The following is a 21,631-nucleotide window of genomic DNA, read 5'->3' as shown; positions in this document are numbered from 1 at the left end:
TCTACCAGGTTCATGGAAAATAAAATAAAATCTTAAAAATGTACTTTTCATTTTTCATTTTCATGTAGTTGTATTGGATGAATTAACTGAAATAAAATTAAAATGTATAAAATTTGAAAAGTGTAATATAATTAATTAAATCTATACAGACTAGCGCTGTCAAAAAATTAATCACATCCAAAATAAAAGTCTTTGTTTACATGTCTGTGTACTGTGTACAATATTTATTATGTATATATATAAATACTAACACATGCATGTATATTTAAGAAAATATGTTATGTTTATATATTAATTATATTTATATTATTATGCAAGAATATAAATGTATAAACGTAAATATTTCCTAAATATATACTGTATGTATGTGTGTTTATATATATATTTAATAAATATACACAGTATACATACATATATTATGTAAACAAAGACTTTTATTTTGGATGTGATTAATTGTTTGACAGCACTAATACAGACATAACAAATCAATAACTATTAAAAATGACAAAAGTACACAACACAGTTACTAAAATTTACATGAAAATAGAAAACAAAAAAGTATCTTGATGACTTATATGCTTGTGCTATTAAATATCTAAGACATTTATCTATAAAGATATTAAAATATTTAATATACGCTGCCATTCAAAAATTTGGGATCAGTAAGAGTTTTTTTTTTTAAGGGAGATTCATTTGCTCATCAATGCTGTATTTATTTGATCAAAAATACAGAGAAAGCAGTAATATTGTGAAAACAAATTATTGCAATTCCTTACATTTGTTTCCTATTTTAATATACTATAAAATACAATTTATTTTTGTGATGCAGTGCTGAATTCTCATCAGCCATCACTCCAGTCTTGAGTGTCACATGATCTTTCAAAAATCATTATAATATGCTGAATTATCACTAGTTTTGAAACTGTTGTGCTGCTCCATATATTTTGGACCATTCTTTGATTCCTTGCTGAATAAAAAGTGAAAAAGAACAGCATTATTTTAAATTGTAAAATATGATATGAATTATTGTATAAATACAGTATGACTGTATTTTTGATACAGTCCAGATTGTTTTTGAGGCCACTATAAATCTATTAATCATGATTTTTGAGTGAGAATGTTTGCATGGTTAGTGAATGAGACTCTATTAATAATAAAAATTATAATAATAATAATGTATTGCTGCCGATTTGGATCTTGCACATTTGAGCTGCTGTGCGGTGTTTATCATATTTCACACTAATCTCTCTAATTGAGACTTTGTAAACTTATAGTGCATTCATTTGCAAACAAAACGATGTAATTTATTACTAGTTTTCTTGCATATTTCAGCACTGTCACAGGATGGTAATATATTCCTATCTTACGGGGAAGTGTAACATTAACGCACTGGTAGATTGGGAAATGAATCATTTGCTTGGATTGCATCAGTTATACTGATATCCTGCATGGGAACTTTTCTACGCAACTTCATCTGCATGAATAATGTCTTAATTCATTAAGGCAATGATATCTTGAACTTTGTGTCTTCCTCATTGCACTGCTAAAGTCGTATAATGCTGTACTTGATTCGCAGATACATGTACTGCGAAAGGACATATCAAATAACACCATTAAAGAACAGTTTGTGACAAAATAAATAAATAAACCTCAATTAAGGTGTTTTTTATTGTTTGTGAGTGTGTATGCGGCTGGTCCAACATGAAACACTTATAAAGCGAATGGTTTTTTCCACTTAGCCAGCACTCAGACGTAAAGATGGAAAAGAGCGTCTTCAGATCAAATTACCAGAGCTCCACTCTGTCATGATGTTAGGAGGTTGCTATGGAAACTCTGTCTCTGTGTGAGGAGGATCCCTCCGATGGTAAAAGGCTGATAGCAGTCAATACGAGCTCCATGGGTGAGATGATTTGGCTGGTGCTGTGAAGAGTCTTTGTTTCTGGTTCTCCAGGGCTGGTTGTGTGACAACCCCCTGAGAACCTGCCATAACAGCACGGAGGCAATCAGACAAAACAGTGTGAAATGAAAAAGAGGGTGATAGAAATAGCCCATGGCCTACATTCAGTAAATAACAAAACCTGCAATCATACATGACAAAGAAACTGTCGAAGTTCACATATCTATGAACCAAAAACACACAGTTCCTATCAGCCAAATCATGTTTATATATATATATATATATATATATATATATATATATATATATATATATATATTTGCAACCTGTGATACTTTGATGAATAAAAAGTTAAAAAGTAAAGCATTTATTCACAGGAATAAAATATATTTTAAAGTATATTCAAATAGAAAACGTATTTTAAATCGTAATAATGTTTCAAAATTAAAAAAAAAATCTGTATTTTTGTTAAAATAGATACATCCTTAATGCGATAAGAAAATTATTTAAAAAACATCAATGATAGCAAACTTTTGAAAGGCAGCGTATATATATATATATATATATATGTGTGTGTGTGTGTGTGTGTGTGTGAATTTATACAACTATGTAAATTCAAGTTACAATATAAATAACTGAACATAATCTAATTAAAAATATAAACAAAAAATGTAATAGTATTATAAAATACTACAAAATAATATATAAAATAACTCATATACGAATACTATTACTATAAAGTAATACAAAGTACTACAATAGTATATCAGTCATACTAAAACAACACTGAATACGTTATTGTTATATTTATAGTGAAAAATATCACTTATAATGATATATAACTAAGTAATATAATATGTTAGATTATATGTAAGAACATAATAAAAGTGAATAAACTGGAAATAGCAGTAAATACACTCTTATTCAGTCCTACCTTCACAAGATTATGACAAACACACTTAACGTTACATCGACAAATTGAAGCGGACACCAAGGTCCACTGCAGCTCATAGGTGTCCAGAAGCTGACGGAATTAATTAGTTTTAATTAAACGTTTAGCTAAAGAGAAATTACAGAGTTGGACCAGAATCACAATTTTTATTTACTTATTTATTTTTGGCCAGAATCACAAATCTTACAATAAACAAACGCGTTTCTGTATTTCCCGTCCTTTGTCCCGTTAGTCTATCCGTAGTGACGTTTATTGTCAGCGACCAGCGGCGGTGGAAATGGTGAGTGAGCCAGCAGTTTATTCACAGACTCGGCGTTTAATTTGTTTCCATTGCTCTACGTTTATTCTGCTATTTCAAATATGATATGTGAATGCCGTGTGAATGGTGTCTCTTAATACCCGTTTTTAATACATCGATGTAGGATTAACAACACAAGTAATTTCATTTGAAGGATTCGCTGGTCTTAAGAGCGTTAAATCGCTTTTCTAACCCGCATACAACGAAAAACGAGCCAAATCGTGAATATATATATAATGATCTTATTCTTTTAAAGTCATCTTAAGATTCTTGTTATAAATCTGCCTTTAAATTTTTTTTTCTCAAAATCATGGTGAAAATGTCATATTCTTTTTTGTCCTCTAAAAAAAAACTATTACACAGTACAAATTCTAATGTACTATTTATTTATTTAAGGCTATAATTAAAATACTAGACTATATATATATATCACTGTATATGAACATTAGACATGGCTCTTTCTCAACACAGGGCCAGAGTCAAAGCGGAGGACACGGACCAGGAGGTGGAAAGAAAGATGACAAGGTGACCAAAAATACCTGGTATTTTAAAATGGCATCAGCCAGAGGTTCGTCCTTATTTATTGATTCAGTCTGTCTTCATAACAGGACAAGAAAAAGAAATATGAGCCACCCATTCCAACCAGAGTGGGCAAGAGGAAGAGGAAGTCCAAGGGCCCCGATGCTGCTAGCAAACTGCCTTCAGGTACAAGAAGAGACGTTTGAACTCCACTGTGTTTTACATCAGATTTTGAGTTAATGTTAGATTCTCTGTTCATATAGTCACCCCTTACACGCAGTGTAGGCTGAAGCTCCTGAAGCAGGAGAGAATTAAAGATTACCTGCTGATGGAAGAGGAGTTCATCAGGAACCAGGAGCAGATGAAACCTCTGGAGGAGAAACAGGAGGTGCACCATCCATCCATCTTCTCTCTCGCCATCCTTTTTGTTTGTTTGTCTGTGCTGATGGTTATGTTTTTTGCTTTTATTAGGAGGAGAGGTCAAAAGTCGATGACCTGAGGGGAACTCCTATGTCTGTGGGGAGCCTGGAAGAGATCATTGATGACAATCATGCCATCGTCTCCACGTCTGTGGGCTCGGAGCACTATGTCAGCATCCTGTCATTTGTCGACAAAGATCTGCTGGAGCCCGGCTGCTCTGTTTTACTCAACCACAAGGTACAAAATCCCGCAAACCAGTCAGGATTGAAAGGAAATGGGATGAATTTGTCTAACGTAAAGGTATAGCTCACTCAAAAATGAAAATTAAGATTTTTTTAAAGGGGTTGTTGTTTGCGATTTCCCTTTTTTAACGTTAGTGTGTAATAATGCTGTGTGAGCATAAATAATATCTGTAAATAACATAAGTTATGACGCTGAAAGTTCAATGCAAATGGAGATCTCGTCTTTTAAAATTAAAGCAATTTAATGCCTACATTAATGGCTCATAGGGACTACAACGAGCTACTTCCCGGGTTTGTGACATCACAAACCCTCATAAACGGAAAAAGTGTTAAACATGTGGCTGCCATGCTGTATTAAAGCTTTAAAAAGGATAAAACTGTATATTAAAAGCTAACATTAGCAGTAGCATTTACAAACAACAGCGTATCTAAAAGTATGAGACAACAACAAACAAAAAGCATACCATTAAGTGTCTTTTTTGGGTGGCCTATGCCTTTAAATATATATTCTATCTTCAACCTTTTGTATTTGAATGCTGCTCTAATGAAGGCTACATCTGGATCCTGAACAGTTGTAGATTTGACTATTAAGTGATCAAATAACTTGTTGTTTATAGGTCCATGCAGTCATAGGAGTTTTGATGGACGACACAGACCCTCTTGTTACCGTCATGAAGGTAGAAAAGGCTCCACAAGAGACATACGCTGATATCGGTGGACTGGATGGTCAGATACAAGAAATTAAGGCAAGATAAAATCTTAACAGTTTTGTCTGTCAAAAATTATCTGAGCTGAGTTTTTAATTTTGTAATTTTGAAAACAATCAGGGAAAAATGAATCTGTTTTAACTTCTAGGAGTCCGTGGAGCTACCTCTGACCCATCCAGAGTATTATGAGGAAATGGGGATCAAGCCCCCCAAAGGGGTCATTCTCTACGGCCCCCCTGGAACAGGTGAGCAAAGATCATTTCATTACCAAACAATTCACAAGGGTGAAATCACAAACCCTGATCTATCATATAATTTCTCTGGATGTTAGGTAAAACCCTCCTTGCCAAGGCAGTGGCCAATCAGACATCTGCAACATTTTTGCGGGTCGTTGGGTCAGAGCTGATTCAGAAGTATCTGGGCGACGGCCCTAAACTAGTACGTGAGCTCTTCAGGGTGGCAGAGGAACATGCTCCTTCTATCGTCTTCATCGACGAGATTGACGCCATTGGAACTAAGAGGTAGAGCAAAGCGTTTTTGGTTTTTAAAGGGATATTTCACCAAAACATTTATACATCCTTAGGCCATCCAAGATCTAGATGAGTTTTTCTTTATCAAAACAGAAATCAGTCACTAATGTGAATGGGTGCCATCAGAATGAGTTGATAAAAACATCACAAAATAATCCACGAGTAATCCACGCAGTCCAGTCCAGGAGGAAACATCTTGTGTGGCCAAAAGATGCCTGTTTGAAAGAAATCAATCCATCATTAAGACTTCAAACCATTGCTTCTGGTTGAAATACAAGGGCTGTCTGAATCAGGAGAGCAATATGCACAGAGAAAGCACCATTTACAAATGAAAACCGTTTCACTAGAGGAAGCATTTTTCCAGATTCTCGATTTATATTTTGGCCAGAAGCGAAAGTTTAGTCGTGGTTTGGATTATTGTGATGTTTTTATCAGCTGTTTGGACTCTTATTCTCACGGCACCCATTCACATTGGTGATCAAGAGACGGGATGTTAAATTTCTCCAAAATCGGTTCCGATGAAGAAGAAAACTCTTTGATGGCCTGAGTAAACTTTGAGCAGGTTTTCAATTTTGGGTGAACTATTTCTTTAGTCATCTACCCTGATTACCTCTTTGCAGATATGACTCAAACTCAGGAGGTGAACGGGAAATCCAGAGAACCATGTTGGAGCTCCTTAACCAGCTGGATGGCTTTGATTCGCGTGGAGATGTGAAGGTTGTGATGGCTACCAACAGAATAGAGACCCTTGACCCTGCTCTTATTAGACCGGGTAAGATACTACTGCAGACTCGTGTTATGAAGTTCAGAGGTTACCTGAATTTTAGATGAACCCTCAAGGCATTTTCTCTCGGCAGGTCGCATCGACCGTAAGATTGAGTTCCCATTACCAGATGAGAAAACCAAGAGAAGGATCTTCCAGATCCACACCAGCAGAATGACTGTGGCTGAGGACGTGGTCTTGGATGAGCTCATCCTGGCTAAAGATGACCTTTCAGGAGCTGATATTAAGGTATGCTAACAGATTCGGTTCAATTGAAAGTGTTGCAGAAAATCTCTGCTGCCCTCTTGTGTTAATTTTGTTATTTTTTTTCTATAATTTTCAGAATGCAGGAGAACCGTTCATGTATATCTGTATATCTTAACTCTTGACTTCCTGTCTCTTCAGGCCATCTGTACAGAAGCAGGCCTCATGGCTCTCAGAGAACGCAGGATGAAGGTCACCAACGAGGACTTCAAGAAGTCTAAAGAAAATGTTTTGTATAAGAAGCAGGAGGGCTCCCCTGAAGGCCTCTATCTCTAATCTCCACTTTTCATTTCTGTGTTTATATGTGAGCGCAGAGCATTTGGCTTAAATGTACGCATGTTTTTGTCTGACGATTAGTTTGTTGTTGTTGTGATCAAATACTACGGCTGGATCAGAGGTATTTAATTGGTTTGTTTCTTTTTTTTACAGCACTCAGAAAGTGATATATTTAAAAAATCAAATAAAATCCAAAATACGGTGAAACGGTAATATTGTGAAATATTAATGGAATGTTAAAATAAATGTTTTTGTATCTTAATATGTTTTAAAATGTCATTATTGCTGAGATGCACTTCTGTATTTTCAGCATCATAACTCCAGTCTTCAGTGTCACATGATCCTTCAGAAATCATTCTTATATGCTGATTTGCTGCTTAATTAATAGCAGTTATCATTGGTGCTCGGTTGTTAATAATGGTTCTTATTATCAGTGTTGAAAACAGTTTCTGCTGCTTAATATTTTTGTGGAATTTTTTTACATGATTTTTTTGATGAATAAAAAGTTTAAAAGAGATTCGAAAGAGCAGAATTGATTTGAACTAGAAATCTGTTGTAGTTACTTTTGATCAATTGAACTTGTCCTTGTTCAATAATTTTTTTATAAAGTATTAATCTTACTTAATCCGAACTTTTAAATTGTAGCATATATTCACAATTACCACAATGTTTTCAATATTGATGATGATAAATGTTTCTTGAGCACCAAATCAGCATATTAGATTATTAGAATCACCAAAGACTGAAGTTATTGTAATACTATTTTACAATATTAATTTTTTTTTGTGTGTGTTTGAGTTTTTTTGCAGCTTTGGTGAGAAGAAACTTTTCAAAAACATTTAAACTTTTGAGACTAATGTAGATATGTTTATATATATATATATATATATATATATATATATATATATATATATATATATATATATATATATATATATATATATATATATATATATAATCTGTAAAAATTATCAGTTTTTTGTGTTTATATATATATATATATATATATATATATATATATATATATATATATATATATATATATATAATTTCTTTTCTTTTTTTTTTATGAATTTTTATGTTCTTAGATTTCCATTTCAAGGAATTGTACTAAAAACCAGTTTTACTGAATTGAATTATTTTAATCAAAAAGTCACAGCGCCTGGAGAGAAAGTGTGTCCTCAGAGAGAGCAATGATTAATTTCCCTGCTAATTACTAAACTAGAGGAGCAGCGGTGTGCGGCCAGTCTTCTCGCTCCTGCTTGACTCTGCAGAGATTGGCATAATTAATGCAGCGGTTTTAGATTGTCCTCATCTCAAACTCTGCTCCGTTTCCCTTAATTATTTAAAACAACCTCATCACATAATATGCTGTATCCATAAAGCTTGTTTACCTTAGTTTGAATGCATTATTGTGAGATATTATTATAGATTATTACATTATTAAAAGTGCTATTGATCATAAAATGTTTAAAATCCACCAAGAAGAATGTTTTCTTCCTTTAAGTCCTATTCTGAAGTAAGAGTTCTTCATTGACCTCTGCAGAGCAGCATGAAGAGGGGGCATTTCTTGATGTAAAAGAGCAACTAATGAAAGTCTGCAGTCAGCAGAAAGCTGTCAGTCTGCGGCCCTTCAGAGGATCCGTGCTGCACTCTCCTTAAATCAGGCAGTGCATGCACATCAATGCACATTCAGCAATCACAGACTAGCTCACGTAGAACGAAAGCTGCATGCAGACCACTTGACAGTGTCACTGAGGCAAAGCTTCTTCATGACAGGCCTCATATAAGACACATTATACAGGTTAGTAAAATAACTCTGTGTATAATTCAAGAAGCTGATCCATCTGTGATCTTCCACACTTAAGGACACAAAGTGTCATGTTAGACCATGGACAATTTTGATCAAATAAGGTCTTAACTAATATGTTTCATTACTGTAAACAAACACTTGCTTAATTAAATAACGAGGGGTGGGTTGTAGTGAAGTTACTGTGTAGCACATAGTTACTTGTATTAGAGATAAAATATAAATAAAAACAATACATATAGAGACAGAAAGTAGGATTCAAATATTTAAATAATTGAATTATTTTATATCAAGAATTATTTCATACTATATAAGACATCATATATAAATTAAATATTAAATGTCATTATTAAACTATGTGTGTGTGCAATCATATTATAGAAAGTATATAATATTAACAACAAAAATGTTGAGGGTTAGCCTGCAGGTGATTTGTTCATGTTTTATATATTAGCCAATAGAAAGTGCTGAACATTCTCTGTGTGTAAAACCTGATGCACTTCCTCTTTTCTTTATAGAAAATGTACTGCAGTGTGGTACAATACAAGTAAATGTAGCCCAATACTAACATAGTATAATTCAACGACTTTACGTTTTACCGTGAGCACCTTGATGGGATTTCTATTATATACCATTGCCTGGTGCATTGCAGGTCCAGGGCGGCCAATAATGCCCCCCTTAACATTGTGTATAATATTGCAGGTCCGCGTTATCCAATCAGCTGCTCCGTGACAAACCGACGCCGTGAAATCTCAAGCGGAGGGAAATCCACGCGTATCCTTCCGCCGGAGAAACTAGTGCCACACACAGTTCATGAAGAGCCTGTTCTACATAAAAGCAGAAGTAGTGTTAATGTAATAATTATCTAACAATGCCACTGACTAACTTGTTCTGGATTTTACAAAAGAGGCTCCAAACCACAGAATCTTATTCTAATTCACACAAACATAAACCTAGGCCCTAAATTAGCTCTGGCTTTTTTGTGTGTCATTCATGAGGTGCCACAGACCTCTCCTGGATAATTACTGAATGTCTGGCAATTAACTGAACAAAATGAGCGATTAAGTGAGTAAAATAAAATCAGCATTAGTTATTCATTTCCTTAAACATGGAGCAGCATTAAATATATTATTATTATTATTATTTTCTTCAGTGGGGAAATGACTGTTCCTCTTCTGGGTTATAAGATGATGTATATAAATAGACTGCATTAATTATTAGGTGTCTCAGACTGGACAATGCATAATTAATTCATCTATAACACAAAAATCACTAAATGAACAATAAGTCGATCCGTTTGATTGACTGGCAATTCATCAACAGTTATTCACATTCTCTAAACCAGGGCCCGGGACATGCTAATATTATGCAAAGATGTATTATTTGGCCCAGACTTGTATTAATCCATCACCTTAATGCTGACATATTTCAGGAAGACATACCCACTGTTTACTGCATCGTTGTGCTTCGGTCTGCCTGCGCTCTAACGGCGCGTCTGATTGGCCGAGGGACGCTCCGCACGCGCTGAGTCAGGAAGTGAGCGGCGGATGAATACACGTGCGCTCCTCGCCGAGTGCACAGCCAGAGAGAGCCGCTCCAGTGCACGCTCACCCCGGAGAGACCTGCGTTCAGTCGAGTCTGGAGATTATCACGCTTAATTCCCTACAAACATGGTACGTAATCATTTATTTCATATACTATTAACGCATTAATCTGCCAGACGGAATCTCAACAAGTCCGTTCGCATCAAATTAGCCTAGTTTACTTAGAAATATGCTTTTGGTATAAGCGTTACAGTTTGGAGATGTAAAGTTACGTTAACTTATCGAGATAATATATTCAACGATACACATATTTAAAAAAAAATCCGCTTTATTTATTTTGTTACCTGCTTTAGTTCAGTGATGCAACAGTCAGAGTGAACCCTGAATCTACAACTGCGCAATACTAACATCCTTTATTTTACATACGGGTTACACACATCAAATGATGTGGAATACATCCCATATGTTGTTGTTTTCTCTTTATGTCTTACTGTATGATTAAAAAAATAATAATTTAGATCAACATGACATCACACTGAAACCTGTACTTGTGATATTGTAATTAGACAGACGGCTCATGCCAATATCTGGGGTGCAGAGGGTCAGTAGGCTGGAAAGATAAGGATGTTTATGCTAATATCCGTCAAATATGATGGATGGGACATGAAGGAGATGATTGTAGATGTGTCTGAGATGAGGATGTAGAGGATGTGGCTCCGCCAGCGTCTGTTGCATCATCTACCTCCCTTTAAACCCCCTCCAAAGACTGAATATCACACCAGCAGGGCCAGTGTTTCCCATCTAAAACCACTTCACACACATTTAAAGGCCTCACTAATGACAGGCAGTTGTATTTTAACCAAACCACAATGTTGCGTGGACTGAAAGGGTGTAGGCTTATGGTAATGGGCGCCCAGTTTCCTGTATTTTGTCTGTAGTTACTTATGCAAATAAAAGGTGTGTCTTTGTGAAACGTCTGTCGACTCGTCTGTTTTTTTTTTGTTGTTGAATCTGAGAGGTTTTGTTCGCCATTTCGTGTGTGTGATTCATCCAAGTAAACCGAGGAGGGTTTCTTTTAACTTCCCTGCAGGAACCAGAAATCACTATTTATGTATCAATATCTCAGTTGTTTCTCTTAAGCTTTATTTACTCGCGTGTCTTGTCTAGACACAAAAAATGTAGTTGAAACAATTTTCACTCTTTTGAAATTGCTGGTAAATTTCACAATGAATTACACAGACATGGCAAAAGTCATTGAATTGAACATGAAGTCTTTCTTTTTTTACATGCCAAAATCCTAAAGTTTCTCATTAACTTCTTCCATGATCTGAGCTGTGCTATTGGGGTCTATTTGATAGCCTTATACTAGCACCGTATGTCAACAATTGTGTCAACTGTGTCCATTTTTCATTTCTTCTCCAAGGAAAATCAAAGTGAGTCTTCTAAACTGTGAAAAATTGAACTCTGTGCAATGGTTGAATGTTTCTGGACTGGCAGTAGATATGAGTTTGGTTCACTGGCGGTGGTTTGTGTGTATTTTAATAGTGAGGAACAGCATCTGGTAGGAGCCAGCTGTCCTGGGTGAAGTTTTGGTGTAATGTTCCCCTGTGTTGGGACTCTGGAGGATTATGCTGTAGTGTGTATACTGACCTACATTCATTTGCCTGAACATTTTAATAAGCGGTAGAACGGCGCTTCTCAGCACAGATGGGTGACAGTAGTGTCTCTACACAGTCAGTTCAGCTGGAGTGATTCGGTCCTGTGGTTTCTGTAGCCTGTGGAGTTGTAGGGATCCTTTAGTAGACAGATGTGTGATGGAAAATAGAGGAGGAACAGTTTGTTCAACTCAGATTGGTGTACTTCTTGATTTTGTGGTCAGATTGTCTGTAAATGCTCAATATGTTGCCATTAGAGGTGCAGTAATCATTAGTTTGATGCTGAAATTGTTTAATTATTAGTTTTACAACTATGAGAACAGTTTATGAAGTTATAAATATATGTATATGTGTAAAAATTACAGAACAACTTTGACAAACTGAACATTATGAAAAATGCAGTTTAATTGACACTGAATGGTGTGTGTATGATATTTAATACAATTGTAAGTCTGCGAAATTCACAGACAACAATGTTTGACACAAACTGACAAAAGTGTATGAAAATGTAAATGTAAATAGTAAATAAAAAAAATGTGTGTCTAATTTGGTATGTATAGGTATGAAAATAAAGAAAAATAACCATTATGAAAAATATGTAGTAGTCACTATATTGTGTGGGTATGTAATATTTAAATTTAATATCGAAATTAAAATTGTATATATACTGTGTACAGTTATCCATGTATAGGTACACAATTTTGACAAACTGAGAAATGTTTGAAGATGAAGTGTGAATTGTGGTTTGAAAGGGAAATTAGCACATAGCTATGGCACAACTGATATCTGCAGAATATTGGCCTGGTCGATATATCAGTATATGACAAACAGTTCAGTTGTCAAAGATCTTCAAGACAACCTCATTGGAAACTGCTAGAAAATTCTGTCAGTTCCACTCCTAATGGCCAATTAACTGTAGGTCTGCTTTACGATGAACAGGTTTAAGAAAAGCAGCATGTCGTTGAACGTTTCGGGAATCGTCGGGTCTCAGAGCACCTTGTGTGTGTTTGTGATATTTTTATCGACCTACAACCGCTAGTTTCCATTCATTGGCCATTTTACAAGATTCAGACGGTCTTCCGCTGGATGTCAGGGAGTCCCAGAGCAGCTGCGTCTGTTCCTCTGCAGCGCCCCATCCCCCCGGATCAGCTTTTTTCATGTGGGCTCTGGGCACATGGGCATGAATGAGGAATGAAATGAGCCGTACAGCTGGCAGCAGGAAGACCCTCTTGTCCAACAAACCAGTGCATCAGAAAGGCTCTTAAGCTGCATGTTATATGTCATCTCATGTGAATATGGCTGCTTAATGCAGAAAGGAAGCAGAATGATTAATTCGTGTGATTGAAGTGATGGTGGCGTGTTCCTCTGTCTTTGGCCCATTAGCCCCACTCCTCCCTTCATTATGTGGGTTATTTGTTTTCCTCTCATCCACTTTAGCAAGCTCTTGAGACCCATACAATAAGCTTTTCTCTCCTCGCTGTTAACCAAAGGCCTGGGTTGTCGGTCAGTGTCCTGTAACCTGATGCCACTGTGTGGACTAAAGCATTTTTGTTTGGATGTCACATGAAGTTTAAACCCAAAATGTTTACTCTTAAAAACAAAGTTTTTTTTTTATTGGCATTGATGGTACCGATGCATAAATGGTTCTTTATATTCTGAAAAAGGAAAAAAGGTTCTTTTAATAACCGTTCACTGAAAGGTTTTTTGAGGAACCAAAAATGTTTTATTATATGTCATCGCTGCAAAAAACCCTGTTGGAACCTTTATTTGTAGGAGTGTAGAACCTTTCAGATGCACAGACGTTTTCTTTATAGTGGAAAAAGTTCTTAAAATGCTTTTCACAATAAGAAAAAATGGTTCTTTTAAGAACTGCTCACTGAAATGTTCTTTGGGGAACCAAAGGTGGTTTAGAAAACCTTCAATGGCTGTGATGCCATAGAACCTTCCAGTGACCGGTTCCTAAAAAGAACCGTTTTTTCTTAGTTTGAAGCCTTTTTGCCTTTTCCACTTTAAAGAATCTTAATGGAAAGGTTCCATAGTTCTTAAAAGTTCTCAATGGAACCAATGATGCCAATAAACAACCTTTTAAAGAGTATACTTCATGCTACAAGTGTCACATTATCAGTGTGTTATTCATTTGATCCAAATGATCTGACTCTTCTTTTTAAATACTAAAACAGACATGTCTCTAATTAGTAACCAGCATTTCTTGTCTTTTTGATTTCTAGGCCGACCAGTTAACAGAGGAGCAGATTGCAGGTGAGCGTGCACGCATGTAATCAGATCACTTTGATTTGTGTGTTTTGAAGCAGACACTCAATACAGCTACCGCCCTTTTCTTATTTCAGAATTCAAGGAGGCATTCTCCTTATTTGACAAGGATGGAGACGGCACCATCACGACCAAAGAGCTGGGCACAGTGATGCGGTCGCTGGGGCAGAACCCCACGGAGGCAGAGCTGCAGGACATGATCAATGAGGTGGACGCTGATGGTGAGTGCCTTTGAAAGTAACAATAAATCACAGCTGAATGAAATTGATCACTGGTCTCTTTCGAAGTTTGAACACAATTTCGTAAAGGATACTCTTCACAAACTCATACTGTGGGTTGAACCAGTGTTGGTGTTTGTTGTGTCAGATTGCTCAGACAAACAGAGAATGTTTGTTCAGGAAATCAGTCTACGAATGGATTATTTATAATTGGGTCAAGTGACTGAGTGAACTCTTGATTTATTAAAAAAATCTCAGGATGATGCAACTATCATATCATTATGAAGAAAACAGATAAACCATAAAATGTCACAGGCGAAATGTCCTTACATTTCATCTCATTATATCTTGTTTATTGAGTTACAGTGATAGTGATGTCTTTATTCATATTAGGGATTTCCTGGAACGTCATCAGCGGTACTTCTGAAATGCATATGTGGATTTTCTGCACAAGTTTATAGCGTTCAATAATTGCCAATCCATCCTATTTTGGGTACAAATCAGAAGGTGCTTTAAAGAAGACCCCAAAGTAAGCACAACGACCGATTTAGAAATGCCAACTGGATGTCCAGGGAAAAGAGGGCGAATGCTCACCATAATTAATACTTTACCCTTACCCTTTACCCTTACTTTACACTATGTGGCGCGTTAAAAGAATCTGAACTTTGACATGCAGCACCGCTCATCAATGTCAGTTTAAAAACAGTGGACCAATCAGAAGACCTGGAGGCGGGGCAAGCGTTATTAGCGTTTGTTTACAATAGCAGGTTGACGTAACACTACTGAGTAGGCATTCTGTGCTGTACTTTAAAAAAAATTAAATAATTTCCTGAGTGTTGCATCATACGGTTTTACGCACAAAGACATGTGCTGTGTGAACAGCCAGTCATTAAATTCTTATTCTGTTACGGCTCTACGTCACGAAGTAACACATTTGCATAATTGTCTGTCCACGTTTTATGTCGCCAACTTGCCTGCCCAAATTTCTGTGTGCTTAACATCATGTCGAGAAGACGATGTATCCTAATCTGTGAGAGTTGTTTCTCATAATTACCATGAACTTGTCAACACTTGACACTTACCACTGAGAAATGTCCTGCTCCAGTCATGCTTGTGAATCAGTCTCTTGTCAATCAACCACTTCAACTGATTCATCATCAGTCTTCTGCTCGAGTTGGTAAGCTACAATCTATACCATCATTTCTGTGTATTGACAAGTCTCCAGGGCTGTCATTCTTTCATGCCAATTGGTGTTTCATTTCCGAGACGCACTGTATGCGGCAGACCAGTCCTGAGCTGTTGCGAGATCTCTCTATGGCTCTGGACCAATCACAAAGGAGTGCGCCATCTGACCAATCACAGCAGTGAGGGGCTCACGGAATGTAGGGGTTTAGAGAGACTGATTCTTTGACCTGCTTTGCACGAGTCATTTATGAATCATTCAGAAATGGGGGTAAAATTAAATCTGTTTTCTGAGAAAACTAATGTTTTTTTGACCTTGCATACTTGTAAACTTGTTTAGGAGACTCATAAAACAATATTAGCAACCTTAAAAATAGCATAATAGGGGCACTTTAATAGTGGAGTATATTTAAACTACAGTCCTTTAAAGAACTGCCAAAAAAAAAAAAAGTTAAATAATCGTAATCTAGGTTTTGATTTTAGGTCAAATTGCCCAGTCTCTCTCTCTCTCTCTCTCTCTCTCTCTCTCTCTCTCTCTCTCTCTCTCTCTCTCTCTCACTCTTTCACTATATAAAAACATAAAGAGGAGATGACATATAGAGAAGACATCTGCAGTTTTCTTGAAAATGTTTTTCAAAGTCATGATATGTTTTAAACTCTGTTTGTAAAACTATTAAAATTTTCCTTATCCACAATGTTTCTTTGTTATTTAACCACTTGTCTCAGCATATTCAACTGGCAAAGCAAGTTTTGTGAAAAATTACACCCTTGGCTTCACCTTTAATTTAGGTGTTGAAAAGATGAGCTTTCAGTTTTTTTTTTTTTTTTCACACGCCTGTCATTGGAGTAAGTACAGCCTGTCTGTGAGACCATTTAATCTCATCTACTCGCTGCTGTGATAAAACAGCATCCAATGGTGGGACGATCCACTTGCTCAGCACTCTCTCAGCAAAGAGTGACACCAGAAAACTCTCCAATCAGTCTCCTTTCACAGACGCCTCAGACAGACAAGACAGCCGTGCCACAAGCCGAGATGGTGTGGGAGGATCGGGAGGCCGTTAGACTCCTGAAACCTGTCAGGTTGCGAGCCGTTCTGTCGATTTCTTCGATTTCTTCGATCAGCGAATCGATAAGCCTATGGGATGCAGCCTACCGTGACGTGATCTAGGTCAGACGGCAATAATGCGAGTAGTGGAAAATAAAAGTAATTGCATAACCCACTCTTTGCATTCGTCATCTCATTCCCACACACTTATCGAACTCCGTTGCCGGGACACCGGGGAAAAACTTATTTTGAGAATTGACACTGGAAGTGACCTGGAAATGGCTGATTTCAGCGCAATTGTGTGTTGCTTAGTGGTCCTTTCAAGTAATGAATTGTGTTTCCCTTAGGTACTTGTGAAAGGCTGGGCTAATATGACTCAACATCCTGTAGAGGTCAAAGGTCTTGCATTTTTATCTGCAATGCAAGGAATGTGGCTCGTTGTTCATTGAATAGGAGTTTTACTCTCAGGTTATCTTACTATATTACACCACACACCATTAAATCACCATCTGCTCCAACCTATAGGACTGTAGCTTTCAACCCAGAGTCAAAGCTCAGTGTCCCTTTTATGCTGGATAATCCTAGACCAGTGGCTCCACACATCCAGTTGGTAATCCAGCCTGGTCTTTATTACCGCACGCTTGACCTTTTTCTGACCTCGGCGAACATTATACATGGTTTAGCTCTTTTATGGTCAGCTGTGGTTAGTTTATCTCGGCTGTAGGGTTCTAGCCGTGTATCTTATATCACAGTCACCCACTCGGCTCATCGCTGTCCCTCGAGGACTGTCATCCCCTGCTAGTGCAGAGTGAGTCACATGATCTCTTAATGAATCCCCACCTCTTCCCTTTGATGGCTCATTGGTAAACTGAGGGTCCTGGGGACGATTGCTGTTTACGTTAGGAGAGCTTCCCTGGCGAATGACCCTGAGACTAGGTGGACGTGTCATCGCCAAAAACATGAAGATCTTTACATTAAGATCTTTAGCTACAATTTTAGTAGACTTGAATTACTCGCCTTAATGTCATTCCAAACCTGTAAGATATTATTTTAAGGTATTTTTGATGAATTCAGAAAGCTTTATTAAAAACCTTATTCAACAGTTCCACGTCACCCTATATCGCCATTATGGAGAGTGTCATACATAAACAACGGTTGCAATGTAGGTACGCAGATATGTTTTTACGTTCAGATCAAAACATTAACAAGCTCAGTGGATACTCTTCAAAATGGTGTTACAGGATGACGGGGAGGAGACAAATTATTGAATAAAGTCATTCTTTTTGTTTTCTTTGCACGCACAAAAATTTCGTAGCTTTGTAAAATTACAGTTGAACCACTGATGTCACATGGATTATTTGAATGATGTCCTTGCTAGGTTTCTGAGCCCATGTCTATGGAGGGTCAGAAAGATCACAGAAAGCATCAAAAATATCTTAATTTGTGTTCCGAAGATGAACGAATGTCGTACGTTATTGGAACGACATGAGTTATTAATGATATAATTTTTCATTTTTGGTTGAATTAGTTCAATGCATTTAATGACGCAAACTACAAAAGGTGATGCATTTGTGTAAGAAAAATATCTGTATAAAAATTTTTATAAACCGTAATCTTTAGTTTCCGCTTAGTGGCATTTCAGCGGATCAACTTCCTTTGTGTTTATTCACATATCCACTGGCGCTTTTATGTGATTTGGGGTCTCACGCCAGTTGCACTATTTTGTAAAACGTGCCCTTTAGCTTAAATATGAATAACTTTTCTGCTTTAGAGTTGAAAATAAAAAGGTGAGGTATAGTTTCAAGTTTGATATAAAGTTTAAATTAAAGTTGTAATTATTAGGAAAAAACCCACATTGTCAAAAATTGTCACGTTTATGAGAAACGTTCATTTAACGTAGTTTATTTAGCAATTTTAAGATGTTATGTCGCAACTGTAAGATGTAAAGTCATTTTTTTTTTCTTTTGTCGATCTAAGGTGGAATTGCTTTATTTGAGAGTATCTGATGTGAATGTTTCTGTCCATACTTTTGTTTTCAAGAAAATCTCACTTCCCATTTTCTTAGGAAATGGAACCATAGATTTCCCAGAGTTCTTGACGATGATGGCCAGGAAAATGAAGGACACAGACAGCGAGGAAGAAATCCGCGAGGCTTTTCGGGTATTTGACAAGGTGTGTTTGAGCTGTAACTGTCACCTGGCTGTTTAATACAGACGAAATTGAGTCACAGCAGTGATGCCGAGATTTTCCCGCCCTTTTAGTGGCTGACATTCAGTTTTTCTCTTCAGGATGGTAATGGCTACATCAGTGCTGCAGAGTTGCGTCACGTCATGACAAACCTCGGCGAGAAGCTGACAGATGAAGAGGTTGATGAGATGATCAGAGAAGCTGACATAGATGGTGATGGTCAGGTCAACTATGAAGGTAAGCCGCTTACTTTTCAGTGCCCACTTTTTTTCCATTTAGTTGTCTTTTTATCTCAAAGGTACCATCTGGTAACTCAACTATATTACTTCTACAAAAATATCACATAAAGATGATGTAGTAAGTATTATTATTGAAAAAACAAAAACAACAAGTTATGTGCATCAAAAATGGCCAACATTTCCCAGAATGCACCATATTTGTACAGAGCACATGTAAAGGGCCCCTTTTTGTTTTGCTGTAAATTGAGCTACTTGATTAGACTCATATGAAAGCCGTTTGGAAATGGGACGCTAATTACTGTGCGAATTCTGCCTTCACTTCTTGATAAAAAAATTAATTAACCATCAAACAATTTAGCAGCTGGCTGCACAGCACGGCATTCGGCCAAAAGCAACTGCCTAATCTCATTTTCTCTCCATCTCTCCTCTCAGAATTTGTACAGATGATGACCGCAAAGTGAAACCTCCTCCTCCTGCCGTGCCCTCTTAGAAGAGAAGAAAAAATCAGTCAAATGTTTTACTTATTCTTGAAAAAAAAAAAGTTTATTTATTCATAATGTTTCTGTTTAAAAATAATTGAATGTTAAAATAAAGTATCCTTCTGTCCACACAGAAGATAATGGAAAAAGTCAAATATCTGCATGAAATGGTTAGTGATCCTGTCCCCAAAGCATCAGTTATTTTGAGGAAAAATAACCTGTAACTACCTTCAAACTGAAGAAAAACAGCATTTGGTGAACTCCTTAAGTTCCATCTGCTCTTGATAATGTTTGGGCTGGCCATCCTCCTTTTGTTCTCTCGTTTTTTCTGTTCTTCATGCATGCAGCTTGAGCCCGGAGCTCATTCTCCAGCCAATCAGAGTGTGCCGAGTCCACTGAAGTGATGTATTTGCGGGGTTTCGTGATTTAAAAGGGAACCACACGTAGAAAGAATGCTTGTAAAATCAAGTTTCCGGTGGAATGGGGCTTTCATGTATTGTGGGGGATAAAACGTAAAAATCAAAAATAAGAAAAAAATTCAAAAACAACAAAAAGTAGAAAATGTTTGGCATGATTTTGGTTTTGTTTGAGTTTTTTTTTTTTTTTTTTTTTTTTTGTCTATTGTTTAGTTTTGTTTTAATGACTTTCTTTTCCTGGACGGCCGTCTCGCACCGGGATGGAGATGATGGAGGGATGCTGTGGGTGTTTGGAGGAGTGTGGCTGAGCCTTCACTTTTCTGTCCTCTGTTTCAGTCGATTCTCCCCTGTACCACTTCTGCTGCGGGAGCTTGCACTCCACTCTTCAGTTTGCATTCATTCCAAATTGTACATGCTACTGTTTTAATATTTTCTTCAAATAAAGTGACCATGTACTTTACGCATGAATTCATCGTCTCATCCATCCCGATGGAGCTAGACGCACTAGACCACCTGTGCGTGTTCCAGCTAAATTACAGCTTCCTGTTGGGACGAGGTCATCAAACATTTAATAACCCAATCAACCGGCTCCTCTAGAAGTTTTCTCGAGTGTCGTTTTACACCTCGTTTCTCTTAGCTTCAGATATTTATGCAGATATCTGTGATTTTCTTCAGAATTGACCTGCATAATGCAAAGCTCCTATTCTTAACTGCCTCCCACCCAAGACACAGGAGAGATTCTCACTCGCCAGACCTGCACATTTTGACATCTGAGAGTTAAATTAGGTGTATCAATATTTCAGGTGAAAATGAGGCAGCACTGGTGCCGCAGCAGTAAGAGGAGAGCAGGATTTACAGGCCTCGCCCAACAACACTGAACCCAAAATACTGTCAGATTAAACAAACCAATGCAGAAACTGCCTCCTGCATGGTCAGACCATGGCTTTTTTTTTTTTTTTTTTACTGAAGTAGCTTTGTGTAACTTTTTATCTCAAAATCTAAAACCCTAAAAATGTCTCTAAATAGTTTTCCTTTGATATATTTTGTTACGAAAAAAAACTCAATCTGGTAACAATCATTTCAAAGGTGTTATTTATTTATTTATTTTTTATTAAAGGTGTGGATATCCATTAAAGAAAATAATAATAACTGTAAAATATAATTATATAGGGAGTTCGAATCTCCATGGAAAACAATATTAATAATAACAACAACAATTGAAAAATTGCATTTAATCACTAAAATGTTTTTTTCAGTAGCCAGATAAAAAAATTTAATAAAAAAAATAGAATTTTTGACTCTTCATACATGACTATAAAAGTAATTATTAATGTAATTATTTTTATTGTTAATGTTTATTTTATTTTAAAATATAATGATTTATATTAACATATTAATAACTCCAATCTAAAATAATAATATGGGTAATAATAGCCAATGCAATGTGGATTTGAGTGAAGCTTGGCACTGTTTATTTGAAGTGAAGCTCATGATAAAGTGTTTCAGTGTCTTATTAAATTTGATTATCACACTAAAGCCAATTTCTGTTAGTAATTCAATTATTGGAGGGACTTTACTGTTAAACAAAAAACCACCTTCCTCACAGCCTACGACGTTGTATCTGCAAATTTGGTGACATCATTAACCAGAAATGACCTCTAAACGACCGCCATTTTTGTTGATGTTTTCATTCTTGTGTTAAATGTTCACATTTACA

At 36.5% G+C, this 21,631-nt stretch overlaps 2 protein-coding genes across 3 annotated transcripts; both read left to right on the top strand.

Annotated features, from left to right (window-relative positions):
• The first annotated feature begins 3,111 nt into the window (after positions 1 to 3,111).
• On the top strand, positions 3,112 to 7,130 carry LOC113121098 (26S proteasome regulatory subunit 4-like). 2 transcript variants are annotated; one of them, XM_026291338.1, is made up of 11 exons: positions 3,112 to 3,129; positions 3,619 to 3,672; positions 3,756 to 3,852; positions 3,930 to 4,054; positions 4,138 to 4,323; positions 4,946 to 5,074; positions 5,184 to 5,280; positions 5,367 to 5,556; positions 6,186 to 6,337; positions 6,423 to 6,577; positions 6,734 to 6,868. In XM_026291338.1, the coding sequence occupies exons 1-11, from the start codon at positions 3,127 to 3,129 to the stop codon at positions 6,866 to 6,868; spliced, it is 1,323 nt and encodes a 440-aa protein (XP_026147123.1). In that variant the 5' UTR covers positions 3,112 to 3,126. The 2 variants fall into 2 exon arrangements, with proteins under 2 accessions (XP_026147123.1, XP_026147124.1); XM_026291339.1 differs by lacking the exon at positions 3,112 to 3,129 and adding an exon at positions 3,164 to 3,212 and having other exon boundaries at positions 6,734 to 7,130.
• Positions 7,131 to 10,216: 3,086 nt separating this feature from the next.
• On the top strand, positions 10,217 to 20,374 carry LOC113121099 (calmodulin). Its single transcript, XM_026291340.1, has 6 exons — positions 10,217 to 10,351; positions 14,106 to 14,136; positions 14,226 to 14,369; positions 18,659 to 18,765; positions 18,882 to 19,017; positions 19,452 to 20,374. The coding sequence occupies exons 1-6, from the start codon at positions 10,349 to 10,351 to the stop codon at positions 19,478 to 19,480; spliced, it is 450 nt and encodes a 149-aa protein (XP_026147125.1). The 5' UTR covers positions 10,217 to 10,348; the 3' UTR covers positions 19,481 to 20,374.
• Positions 20,375 to 21,631: the final 1,257 nt, after the last annotated feature.

Source organism: Carassius auratus, chromosome 20 (assembly GCF_003368295.1).
Source record: "Carassius auratus strain Wakin chromosome 20, ASM336829v1, whole genome shotgun sequence".
NCBI classification, from domain to species: Eukaryota; Metazoa; Chordata; class Actinopteri; order Cypriniformes; family Cyprinidae; genus Carassius; species Carassius auratus.
This window is presented reverse-complemented; position numbering and strand designations above follow the sequence as displayed.